Source organism: Thrips palmi, unplaced genomic scaffold (assembly GCF_012932325.1).
Source record: "Thrips palmi isolate BJ-2018 unplaced genomic scaffold, TpBJ-2018v1 HiC_scaffold_17, whole genome shotgun sequence".
NCBI lineage: Eukaryota > Metazoa > Arthropoda > Insecta > Thysanoptera > Thripidae > Thrips > Thrips palmi.
Genome location: NW_023144626.1, coordinates 2,196,234 through 2,208,963, shown reverse-complemented (window position 1 = coordinate 2,208,963; position 12,730 = coordinate 2,196,234). Strand labels below are relative to the sequence as shown.

Below are 12,730 nucleotides of genomic sequence, written 5' to 3'. Positions count from 1 at the left end.
GGATGGGCCACGTGATCGTGACGGCGCGCTCCCTGGCGTGGCTGCTGCTGTCCCTGGTGGCGCTCATGGCCGTCCTCGGCGCGCTCGTGTCCCCGCGCTGGATCGTCGCGCCGCCCGGTAAGCTTCCTGGCCCGTCCTGGCCCACCCTCGCCATTCAGCCGGACGGCGTTTCGTCGCTCTGGCTCTCTCGCACCCACGGGGCGTCCCGTTTCGGTGCGAGAGAGATGGAAAGACGAAACGGTGTGCTGAATGTTACATAACCGCCACACTTGTGGCAGGTGCGCGACGAGCCGCCGGCCCGTTCCGTTGCCGTGCCGGCCGTGTGGTTGAGGCCGTTCGTTCCTTACCGTCTAACGGAGCCGTCCGCTCTCGGCCTCTCGACCCACTCGGCCGGCCGATTAGAGCCGCGATACATTCGAATCCGCGATTTGGAATAGGCCGAACAGGCGCGTGGAAAAGTTGGCGTCGCGCGCCGAGCGGGGCCGAGCGCTATTGTCGTATCCGCGCGGAATCTAGAATCTACCGCCAGAGGGCCGGTCGTTGTGCAACCTGTGCGTTTCCACGACCGCCATGTAAATGGCGTGTATTTATTTGTGATTGCGGTGTGCAGGTGATGGCGGAGCCGACTCCCTGGGGCTGTCGATGCGCTGCCGGCGCATGACCCTGGCCGCCTCCAAGACGTCCACGAGCACGGCCACCACGGCCAGCACGCCGACCACCTCATCGACCAGCCCCCTGACGGTGGTCGCCAGCGGCGCGCGCGCGCACTGCGGCCCGCTGCCCGCGGGGGTGTCGCCGGGGCTGTGGATCGCCGCCCTCACGTTCCTGGGCGCGGGCGCGGCGCTGGCGACGCTGGCCGCGGTGGCGGGGCTGCTGGCGTGCTGCGTGCACGCCGTCTGCGGCAAGAGCATCCTCGGTGTGTGCGGCGCGGCGCAGGCCGGCGCCGGCGTGCTGTACTTGCTGGGGCTGTCCCTGTACGCCGGCGGCTGGGGCGCCGAGCGCGTGCAGAGGCTGTGCGGCCCGGATGCCTCCCCGTTCTACCTTGACTCGTGCTCGCTGGGTAAGGACAAGGACAAGGAGAAGCTGCCGGGAATGGCCGGAGAAGGACTCCGCACGGCGAAGCGTACTCACGAGGCTTTTTCTGTTGCAGGCTGGGCGTCGTACAGCGCTGTGGCGGGCGCGCTGCTCACCCTGGTCGTCGCGGTGCTCTCCGCCCCGGCAGACCGCGCGGCGCGCAGCGACAAGGTGCAGGAGCGCATCTACCGGGGACACACCCTCGTGTGCATCGCGTAGCCATCGCGCACGGCCACACCAAAGCCCGTCTCACTAATTTATTGTGTCGTTTGTCGTGTACATTAAAGTCTCCAAAGACGTGTTTTGTTTTTCTAGCACGTTGTTTATTTCCTGCTTCACACCGTCCCGATGCCCCGCGTGCTTTTGACGTAACTCGGGCGCGGCGTGCTCGGACTTTCACTTGACCGCATGCGTGTGCACGGTGCGGTGCCGGGTCGCGTCGTCGCGTCACAGGGGCAGAATGTTTGGGGGCGGGGCTCCGCCGGCGGGTGGCGGTTGGGACTTCCCCGTCAGTGCGCACCCCGCCCCACGGGCAGTCGCGAAACGGGTTTTCGTAGTTGCATGACCACCCTGAACGAAACGCAGTTCATGTGTGCACGGTCACCATCCGCCCCACATGCGTGTCCCGTGTTCCGCAAATGGCGGCTTCTCGAAGGGGCCTTATCAGTGGCCACGGAATGCGACTCGCTGGAGGCGCTGGACCACGCTGCACCCTGGAGGCCCGAGCGCGCCGCGGAGCCACTGTGGGGCCTTGCCAGCCTTGCCGGGAGCCGCGTCCGGGGCATGGGTCCGGGCGAAGCGCCCCACCCAACGGGACCCCCGGGCATCATCTACGCCCAGAACACTTCAACACTAGGGAACCGATTCGCCTGCCGAGTGTTTGGCCGAGCATCGTCCGGGTGCTCGTGACGCGGGCCAGCCGACCGAGCCACTCCGAAAATTCGTATCGTCGCTGTCTCTCTCGCTCTCACGGGGGGGCCCGTATAGGTGCGAGAGGGACAGAGTGACGAGAACGATTCTCGGAATCGGGCCGCAGTGCCCAGAGGTCTAGCTGTCGCTTCCGGCTGCACGCAGAGACCGCGGAGACGGGGCAGAGACGGCGGAGACGAGACGAGACGTGCTGGACTCCCTTTCGTTGACCTTGGATCCACGGCGACATGACTCGCCCCGCCGCCATTCACCAACCTTATTCGTTCCCCACGATGCGCCCCCCAAGTATAGGTGAAAAATGAAGCAGCTTTTTTGTGGTGATATTGTTTATTGGACAACAAATTTAAACAAACGAACAAACACTACTGGGAAGGTGGAAAAAATGAGTAATTCAACTGAATTCACAAATTTATTGCAACGGTAGTTGCTTTGTCCTGAGTCAATGAGAAACACTTCAAATTCTAATAACAGAAAGGAAAAAAAAGAGGAAATTGATTGAGTTTTAAAATAATTGAGGAATCACACACTTTCTCACTATAAGTATTGTCACTACAGAGCCTTTTATAAAAGGGACACAGCTCTCGTCTTTACATAAGAGGGAAGACCTTAGGGTAAATCTACATGATTTTTGAACTGGAGGTTTCTACTCACTAACAACTGCTAATTTCTCTTACATAAAACAAGGCAAAATGAGATCTCTAAAGGGTACAATCAAAGAAAACAAAAAGACGGCCCACAAATATTCATTGATACTACATCACCGAGGCTTCGGGGTGCTCACTGCACGTGAGGCGCGACGTGGATGCGCGCATCACAACGCCCTTGGCAGAAGCAACACGACCCAGTGTTCCGCAGGGCACTTGCAGCCTCATCCATTTAAAAACAAGAACTTAAAATGTATAAATATCAATGATGCTTGGCATCTTAAGTTACACACAGCATAAAAAATAACAGATTTTCTACATTCGAGTGGGCAGTAGTCTCATGAGAGATCAGGATTCCACATAGGAAAATGGCACTTAATTTTACAATAGGTAACATGACATCAAAGTATGTACTGTTTACAATGGGAACAGTAAAAGAAATATCATGTCATGAAAAATTCAATTTTAGGAAACATAAAGTGTGGAGTAACCACCAAATTGATTTAACCTAATGATCACACATTAATGGAATGATTTCATATGATGACAATAAATTTAGCAAGAATACTATATTCAGACACTTGGGACCAAAATAGATGTCATGCCCTCCATGGAAAGATAAACACACATGAGCCTTTTTCTTACTCTAATGTCTTTTCAACAGAGATGAAAATTGAACCAAACAATAAACTAAGCGACCTGGAGACACAATTATAATTGTAATTATTACTACTTACATTTCATGGTGAGATAGCAACTTTACCAATAAGTCAATTATGGCAGACATTAAACACTGGGAGGCAGAGGAACATATTAAAACCAGCTTAACAAATAAACACTTTGTGCTCCAAATTACTAAGAAGCAAAGGTAACATCTTTCAATAGAATAATCGAGCAGTACTACTGAAAGGAGCTGTATGGCACATAAAACAATACATACACGAATGTAAAGCATGTATACCAGAGTTAGGGATTACCTGTGAATTATCTACATCATGGCATATACAAAGAAGGTTCAGACCAAGTCACACCTAAGAATGGGGAACAAAATAATGAGAAAAAGTGATATTAAAATAAAAAGGAAGACCACTTCAGACACAATGAAACAAGATCGAGTTGGGCGGTCCACAAGTAACCAACACCTATGTCGGCCACATTTCCTAGAAATTTCAAAATGGCACCTGCATCTTTACTTTCACAGAGCTTACAAAAGACCCAGGACACATGCAGTCAAAAGGGTGGGTCTAATGACAATCAGTGTTAGTCATCAATTTATTAAGATAATTGAGCACACTACACTATCGTTTTTGACAATTGTTGTCTAAAAATGTAAATTCTAATCAGAAATATCACAAAAAAGGCCCAACACTTTCCTTGAAGAATTGCTGTCCAACAGACCTCCTACACTGACCAATAAAAAAATTTCATTGTTTCTGCTAAGGAGTGTTTTTACCTCAGGCACTTTACAATAATTTGAAGTACATATTTACAAAACTATAACAAACAAAAGAAACTGGGCTAACATAAAAATATGAACATCACATAATTTTTCATCCACAATAAAAAAACATATATCTTCCAGGAAGAATTTTGGTGGAGAGTTCATCACAATACAGTACTCAATATTTAATCAACTATACGTTGCAGTAAATTTAGCGTAGGAGAACAAAGATACAGAATTTCAAAACTTGTTTGTTTAGAGCAGCATGACTGTTCATAAGTCTTTCAAAAAATACAATTTATGGTAAAAGTGAATACCAAACATATACTAGTTTGCAATTAAAAGAATGAGATGTTTAGGGTATAGACGGATTAACAACGAGAACAATCATCTATGTTGTGACGCAGACGAATGAAGAATCTCTAAGTGAGAGGGATCTATTGACAGCTGGGGTATGGCATATAACCCAGATAAAGGCAGTTGCGTTTGTTGTAAAGAATGATGCAAAGACTGATGCAAAGATTGATGAAGATATGGGTTGGTGTTGACTGAAGATCCTGGCGCTGGATTGTAGAAATGTGGACGATCCCGGTCCCGTACCATTTGACCAAGCAAGATCTGAAATAAGTAATTAAAATAACTTCGAAGAGGCAGCCATATTAAGGTTAAGAAGTCAGAGAACACATTGAATACACACCTCTCTCTCGGTTGCATATTTTGACTCCTCATTCTCATCATGACCTAGATGCAAGTGGCTTGGATGACCTGCATGACCCAAATGGCTTGATAGATTTATGGTCTGCCGCACGGCATGGGCAGAGTGAGCAGAGAGGGGTGAATGCACCGTGTGGACTGGTTGGTACAACTGCAAACAAGTTGAAAATGGTCTAGTTAGAAGGACTGGTGCAATTGGGTAGGTACGAGTTCGTTCAATTGAAAGGCAATCTTCTAGACTTACCTCATGATGAGATGACATGGAATCATCCTCATGGGATTGGAGTGAATGTTGACTTAGAGTGCTTTCATGATGGTACAAATGCTGAGGTTGGTGGGTTTCCATACTAGGCTTTTGAATCAAAGCAGTAGGCTGTAGTTGGGGATCACAAACTGTAGGTAAAGGAGTAGAGCTCGGACCGAGAGGAACCTGATGCTCCTGGTGGCTCGGCTCATGAGATACAGGAGGCTGCTCCTGTTGATGTGTAAGCTGCATAGGATGTGCCAGTGGGTCCGTCTCTGTTTGCTGACTTGGAGCTTGAGGTGGTAAGGAGTTAGGCATACTTTCAACAACAGGTTGGTTGGAGCTATTATCTGTTGAAGGTATTCGTGTTTGACGACTGGTATTAATGCCATGTCGTCTCTTCATATGTTTGTTGTAATTCGGCCAGTTTGTGAAATGGTGCTGGCATTCAACACACGAATATGGCCTCTCTCCAGTGTGCTGACGTCTGTGGGTCTGAAATAAATTTTGAAGAGAGTTAGATCATTGCTGGGAAGTAGGAAATCTATTTAGTTCTAGATGAAAACTTACAGTAAGAACACCCTTGAATCGGAAAGACTTTCCACAAAACTCGCATGAAAAAGGCATTGCACCAGTATGGATTCGGTGATGTTCCCTTAAAGTTCCTCTTTCTCTGAATTGTCGGCCACATATGTCACATTGATGGGGTTTGACACCAGTATGAACACTTCCATGCTTACGCAGTTGAAGTTCAGTCTTAAAACTGAAATCATGTTCAGACACCAATTTTAAAAAGATTTCACATACAAGTAAAGAAAATTATGAATTACCGAATGTTTTACACACCTTTTATCACACACTTGACAAGCAAATGGCTTAGCAGTGGTGTGTGTAAGAAGATGCGCATCAAGATTCCCTTTCTGAACAAAGGACTTTCCACATTGATCACAAGTGTAGTTTCGAATGCCAGTGTGGATACGCTTGTGAGTCACAAGATTTGGCTTTGTGGAAAATCTATAAAAATATTTTTAATGAAGTAAATAATTTGCACAAACAATTGAAAAGCAGAAGCCATCAATTTTACAATTACACTGTACCTTTTGTCACACTCATCACAGGCATATTTATTTTTAAGTTCATCAGGCAAATGGCAACGTGAGTGGACATACAAAGCACTTTGCTGCCTAAATGCTTTTCCACAAGTGTTACAAACATGTGGCCTTTTATCAGAGTGAATAATCCTATGTGAATCCAATGCCTTCTTGTTTGAAAAACACTTACCACATGTTTCACATGTGCTGAAAAGAAAAGAGGAGTTACCTTCAAAATTGTTGAAAAAAAAGAGAAAGATACTCAGGCAGGTATACATACCAATATCTGTCATTTTCGAGATGACGTCTATAATGTGAGAGGAATCCCATGTAGTGGGTGAATACTTTAGAGCACTCAGCACACATATACTTAGGCACTTGCTTATGAACTTCAGAATGGTGAGTTCTCAAGTCATCAATAGTACTCATTTCCTCAGGGCAATCACAACACATCCAAGAGTAATCAGTCAAATCAATTTCAACAGCTCTTTTTCTGCTCCTAGTCTTCCCTTTAGCTTTAGATTTCATGCTACCCAAATCGCACTCTTCTTCCTCTTCTTCATCATCTTCCATGCCATTTTCATCAAAATGATCACCATCCTCATCAACATCACCCTCTTCCTCACTCTTTGATCCATTCTCACTCTCCTGTAAATGAGGTTTCTCAATCCCATTTTTACCAGAATTATTGACATTTTCATCACAATCAATTTTGTCAGGTTTTTTAGACTTATGCTTGGAAGATTTTTTTTTGCTCGCTTTTGAAGCAATGCGTTTTTTACGACTTTTTCGTTTACGCCGAGTTTCTTCTTCATCTGAATCATCATCAGCAAATATTTTTGAAATTTCAGCAGCATCTAAGTCTACGTTGTCAAGGTCCTCCAAACACACTCTGCTTACTCTTACTGGAAGTCTACATTTTCTTTTTGATGCACGTGACCGTGGTAGCTCAGAAGAAACGTCTGGAGGAGGGGGGAGAGAAAGATGAGACAAAATTCTTTGATGGTGGAAAATTGAAGAAAGAACATGTATCTCACCTTGATCTTTAGGAGGGGATCCAGTTTGAGAGGGTTCTGTGTGAGAAGGCTCAGTTAAAACTGGTTCTGGTAGGGGAGATGCTACAGGTGAGGGTGCAGATCTTGAGCTGTCTTCATTGACTACACACTCTAAATACTTGGATGGATCATCATCTTTATCTTCATCAATCTGCACAGAAGCAATGAATCTGAGAATATGCTCGAAGAAGGAATCAAAAGAAATTAGTACGGAATTTATACTCACTTGTTCTTGTGCATCAGAAGCCTCAGTCTTAGCATTTTCTTTAGCATCCGAATCATTAGAAATAGTGGATTTTAAAGTATGCTCTACCATTATTTTTAAACGAGCTTGAGCTCTGGCACTACTCTCCACAAAATCAGCACATTGATGTAACTTACTACAGCATTCAAGACAAACAGATTTGGGAAGTGTGTCGGCAGAGCAAAGCTGTAAAAATAAAATAGAATGAGATGATGCAAATTTGAACAGAATGTGCAAAGAATGTGGTAAAAAGTAGCCCTTAAGTCACAGCTTGAGGGATGTAATACTAGAACTAAATATAGATATGAATTTGAGGGTGAAGAAACAGGCCACGAGGAAAATTATCCTACAATCAATAGATCAACCGACAATACACAAATTAAGGAACTAAAACGACTATCACGAAGAGAAGCTCAAGCATGCCTTCATAACGTAGGTCAAAAGCGGCTCTATGGCCACTGTATAAACACTGGCATTGACCTAGGTTAAGCATTGGCGTGTGTGGCCGCAGTAACCACAAAGTTTACAGTGTAGAAGGACGCGAATCTCACCTCGATTTGAAGACATCTAATGATCTTCTTCTCCAAGCCAAATTTCTGACCTTCATCGCTGTAAATTCTAACAAATCCGTCGACAAAAGTATCCTTTTCTGTGGCACATAAACGACAAAGCTCCGTGCTATCCATTTATGCAGCTCGAACAATTAAGAGCATAGCACCAGAAAAATCAACACGCCGAATCGTTAAAGCAAGTCTGAAAGTATTTCAATGAAAGATATCATTGCTATTAAGCAAGCTTTACTTTAATAAACAAAACCAAACTTTGTTTGTGCTTTTCTTTGATTGCCTCTTTTGTTTTTGTTTTCCAGCAACAGCGGCGCGGCGCGGCGGCGGCCGTTGCGTCGACGCAGTGTTGCCAGATTTTGTGGAAAAGCGGAAAATATTTCGATGAAATTTCTGGCTTTTTAATATGCGCGCAATCAGATTAGAAATTTAAAGTAAATGATTGCGATTGGTTTATCCCCTACAGAAACCAAATTTACCCCAGCCAAGAGATTTACGGGAAGCATAAACATGGCGCGTGATTTGAAAATTGCAACAACCCCACCCCCATCCCTCCAAAAAATTGTTTCTTATCTTTCATAATTGTATCGAGTAATACTCTGAGATTTCCATGATAGAAGCTCTCGTGCATCGTAACAGGGCCCGCCTCTTGTAGCGTTTATTTCTTTTCCTGGAGAGGGCCATTGAACTTCTTTGGGTGGGTTTAGCTGGGCTCTGCTAATCGCTTCCCCAGAGCTCAGAGCCAACACGGTCAACACCGCGAGCGGCGTATAGGCGTAATAGCTGTGCCGAGGCTGGGATCGGCTGGAGGCGTCTGGGGTCTGGGGGCACGGCACTTCGAGGCACAAGCCGGTAGCCGGGCCGGGCTGCCGTAGGCTGCCGGGCACCCCGCCTGCCCACCCCTCTGCTCCCGCTCCGCCCTCCGCTTTCTCCAAGGTCGCTGAGTCTGGAAAGTTTGGTGGTAGGGTTGGAATGAAGCAATGGGCTGTAAACACCCAACCGACGTATAAAACGCTGACGGGAGGCGAGGACTGATGCAGTTCCGGAGGGTGCGCCGCTCTGTGAGTATCGGGGGGACAGTCCGCAAGAAGGGGGAGGGGGTGGGGCATTCCCCAGACCTGCCGCCCGCTCTGGGCCGAACGCTGTTTGTGACAAGTGTGTGTGCTTTGTGTGTGTAGGTGACGAGTCTAGTAACGATGCTGCGGGCCGTGTTATCCCTTGCCGTCGTGGCCTGCGTGGCCACACTGGCAGCTGGCCAGTTCCAGCCCCAGCCCGCAGGCCGCATTCTGGAGCCCCCAGTGCCCTCCCTGTGTGCCCAGAGTGAGTACAGTGTACAGTGCCGCCCAATTCACCACCAAAAAGTCATGTCATGTTTGCTACATGCTTTTTAAAATGAGGGGGGGGGGTCTATTTAGAGTCAATATATTTGCAAATCATAATTTTGAATTCCATTTCCCTTATGTTAAGCGGTTCATAGTTTATCAGATGGATGAAAGGCCAGCTGTTTGAAATATGTGGTGTTTTTCTTTATCAGGAAAGATTCACGAGAAGTTCAACGGCAAGGGTTACTACTTCTCCTGGAAGGATGCCTCCACCGCCAACACTGAAATGGACTGGTTGGGCATCCGCAACTGGTGCCGTCAGCGCTGCATGGACTCTGTCTCTACTGAAAGTGCTGTTGAGAACGAGTACATCAAGAAGAAGCTTGTTGATGGTAAGATCTACATTATTTTGAAAAGTTAATACGTATTAAATTATTTCTTTATGGAATTTTCTAAAAGTGAGCTGAGAGACTTATTGGAAAAAGTACACATTGAGTAACACTGAAAGTAATTCTGAATCCAACTTTCAGACAAGGTGAGGTACATCTGGACCAGTGGCCGTCTGTGCGACTTCAAGGGATGTGATGAGCGCCCCGACCTGAAGCCCCTCAACATTAACGGTTGGTTCTGGACTGCTGAACTCAAGAAACTCGCCCCTACCACAGACCGCACCCAGAACGATTGGGGATACTCCGGCGGGTGAGTTTTTTTGCACTGTTTTGCAAAAAAACAACATCAAGTAGAAAGATCATCACATTGTTCTATAATTTATTTTTTTCTGTCCAGAATCAACAAGCCTCAGCCTGACAACCGTGAACTCATCCAGGGTGGTGCCCCTGAGAACTGCTTGGCCATCCTGAACAACTTCTACAAGGATGGAGTCCACTGGCATGACGTTGCTTGCCACCACAAGAAGCCTTGGGTATGCGAAGAGAGCGAGTCTCTGATCAACTATGTGCGCTTCACAAATCCCAACATTGGTGTTTGATTGTTTGGTCAAATGGTCAATTACACTGTCAGTCATGAATTTGCTTAAGCAGTGATATTTAATTAAGGATAAGCTATTTTCATATGTAAAAATGTTAATAAATAAAATTAATTTATACTGAAAATATTAGTTTTATGGTTATATCTTTCTTTCACTTCAACAAAGCAACCAGTTTGTAGCAAGTTTATTTATTTATTTTAAGAAAGAAAAGAAAAAGTTAAATCAGGGACCAAGAGCACCGGATTAAATTACAGGTTTATGTCAATTGCTTTGTTACATTGTCTCAAAAGGGCCTCTAAAATCTTCTGGTTTGTTCATTTTGATTTAGCCCTGTCCACAAACCTCAACTTTTCATCATCAATTAGATCCTCCTTGCCATCTTGGGAAACAATGGGAATTGCTGGCATCTGAGCAACCATCATGACGGTGTGTTGAGTAGCTGGCACCACAGGTGCAAAAGGTGCATAAGCACCAGAGACATTTTCTTCCATCAAAGATGGCATTGCATTGGCCACAGCGTCGCTACTGGCAGGAACCAAGGAGCCTTGAGCTGATCTTAGCCCAGATTCCTCCTAAACACAAAATTACAGTTAAAACTTATTTACACAATCAAGACTACCCGCTCCATTTAAAAATAAATTACCGTTTGATGCATGTCAGTGGGAAACGGTGGGATGAGCTTTTGAGTCTGATCATCAAACACAGCTAACTTTTCAACAGCAAGTTGATCAAAGTAGGAACTATTTGCAATGGAGCGCTGCAGGACTTGTAGGAGCTCATCACTGTCTTCACAGATAAATGGCATACGATGTTTACAAGCCACATCATGCCAGTGAGCTCCATCATCATACAGGTTGTTCAAAATTGCAAGGCACTCTTCCTCTGGACCACCTTGGTAATGTTCTCTGTCATCAGGCTGTGGCCTTCCAAAACTGAGCAGAGATAGGAATTATAAATTAGATGCGCATGCACAAGTAATTTTTTAAAAAAAATAGCTGGAGGTACTAAAATATTATACAAAAGAAGGAAACTCACCCCCCAGTGTCACTCCAGTCACTGTCCAATCGATCCGTTGTTGCAGGCATTCTGACCAAGGATCCTGTCCAGAACCACCCATACACACTGACTGGTTGTAAATCTGGTCTTTCACATCCCTTAAAGTTACACTTGCGACCACTAGTCCAAATGTAACTTTGACCTCCTAGCAAAAAAACAAAATGATTGTTTCTAGGGGGAAAAAACTATGCACTAGATTATAAACCAGAAATCAAAATGTTACCTTTGGCTATCCGTTCTTTAATAAAATCATTTTCATCTTGAGTCTCCAAACTCACAAGATCCATGCATCGTGCACGACAGAATTCACGAGCTTCAGCCCAGCCAAGCTGAAGGCCCACAGTTTTTGGTTCCTCCCAAGTGAACATGTATCCATGCCCATTAAAGGTCTCATGAATTTTACCTGTTGGTGTAATTGTGTAATGTTCAGTCCTCACAGCCTTGCAAAATTTCTTCCATGGCTTTTTTCTTGGCAGAAAAACTTACGGTGGGCACATCTTGCAGGGTTTGGTGACCGTGGAGAGTTAGCTGGGGGTGCAGCTAGTGCACTCACAGCCAGCACCAGTAGGAGCAGCATGGTGGCTGGTGGCCAGGCCTGCACTGGGGACTTGGCCCCCTGCACTTTGCTCTATATATCAGCTTTGGTGACAACAGCTAATGGTGCCTTATACTGTCAGTGGGTGAGTGTAATGGCATCAGTCATTTGCGGGCCATGACCGAGTGCATTTTTTAAAGGCCATTTTTGTTTGAACACCACTGCTTAGCTTGTTCAGATAGTTTTATGTATTGTAATAAATTTCCCAAATCAACAAAAACATTCCTTCTTTTTTTTAATGCCTCTACTTGAAATATTTGAACACAAAAAGCATTGCAAAATATGCAGTTTGATATCCACTAACACAACAAAACTTAGAGACTCACAAAATTTAAAGAGGCACCCTCTTAGTGATAAGAAAAGCTAAAGCTTTTGGAAGAGAGAGAAAAAAGGTGAAGCAAGATAGCCAGAGAGCAGAGAGGGACAAAAGCCAGAGATAACCTGGTATGTGACATGGTCATTAGGTAGGGGAGATGCCAGTCCAGGGTGGGGCCTCCCTCCCTCACTCCAGATTCCCCTGCCATGCTGCCATGCTGCCAGGCCACAGTGCATCAGGCAAGAGCTTCACAGCAGGGGGCTTGATACCTTGATAAGTGCAATTTAATTTACATTAAAAATATTACTGTTCATTAATTTTGAGGGAGTGTTTGATTCCAAAGGAGAATGCATGACCTCATATCAAAGCTCTTAATAAGTACCTTCCTCTGTTTCCGTAGAGTAGTGTATCACTATATACATTGATGACACATATGTTCAGTGCTTTGCTGGT

General features: G+C 45.7%; 4 protein-coding genes across 4 annotated transcripts; 2 read left to right on the top strand and 2 right to left on the bottom strand.

Annotated features, from left to right (window-relative positions):
- The first annotated feature begins 2 nt into the window (after positions 1-2).
- On the top strand, positions 3-1,391 carry LOC117643945 (LHFPL tetraspan subfamily member 2a protein-like). Its single transcript, XM_034383131.1, has 3 exons — positions 3-117; positions 854-1,060; positions 1,151-1,391. Exons 1-3 carry the CDS (start codon positions 3-5, stop codon positions 1,291-1,293), a joined length of 465 nt encoding a protein of 154 aa, XP_034239022.1. The 3' UTR covers positions 1,294-1,391.
- Positions 1,392-2,314: 923 nt separating this feature from the next.
- On the bottom strand, positions 2,315-8,472 carry LOC117644090 (zinc finger protein 175-like). The gene is made up of 10 exons (XM_034383286.1): positions 7,989-8,472; positions 7,420-7,623; positions 7,176-7,344; positions 6,419-7,100; positions 6,145-6,345; positions 5,894-6,061; positions 5,618-5,810; positions 5,048-5,542; positions 4,787-4,954; positions 2,315-4,707 (listed from the first exon to the last, which is right to left on the bottom strand). The coding sequence occupies exons 1-10, from the start codon at positions 8,121-8,123 to the stop codon at positions 4,477-4,479; spliced, it is 2,646 nt and encodes an 881-aa protein (XP_034239177.1). The 5' UTR covers positions 8,124-8,472; the 3' UTR covers positions 2,315-4,476.
- Positions 8,473-8,554: 82 nt separating this feature from the next.
- LOC117644092 lies at positions 8,555-10,425 on the top strand. Its single transcript, XM_034383288.1, has 5 exons — positions 8,555-9,061; positions 9,179-9,320; positions 9,535-9,714; positions 9,853-10,021; positions 10,109-10,425. The coding sequence occupies exons 1-5, from the start codon at positions 9,035-9,037 to the stop codon at positions 10,308-10,310; spliced, it is 720 nt and encodes a 239-aa protein (XP_034239179.1). The 5' UTR covers positions 8,555-9,034; the 3' UTR covers positions 10,311-10,425.
- On the bottom strand, positions 10,308-12,622 carry LOC117644091. The gene is made up of 5 exons (XM_034383287.1): positions 11,853-12,622; positions 11,590-11,769; positions 11,346-11,511; positions 10,954-11,242; positions 10,308-10,882 (listed from the first exon to the last, which is right to left on the bottom strand). Exons 1-5 carry the CDS (start codon positions 11,941-11,943, stop codon positions 10,625-10,627), a joined length of 984 nt encoding a protein of 327 aa, XP_034239178.1. The 5' UTR covers positions 11,944-12,622; the 3' UTR covers positions 10,308-10,624.
- Between the last annotated feature and the right edge of the window lie 108 nt (positions 12,623-12,730).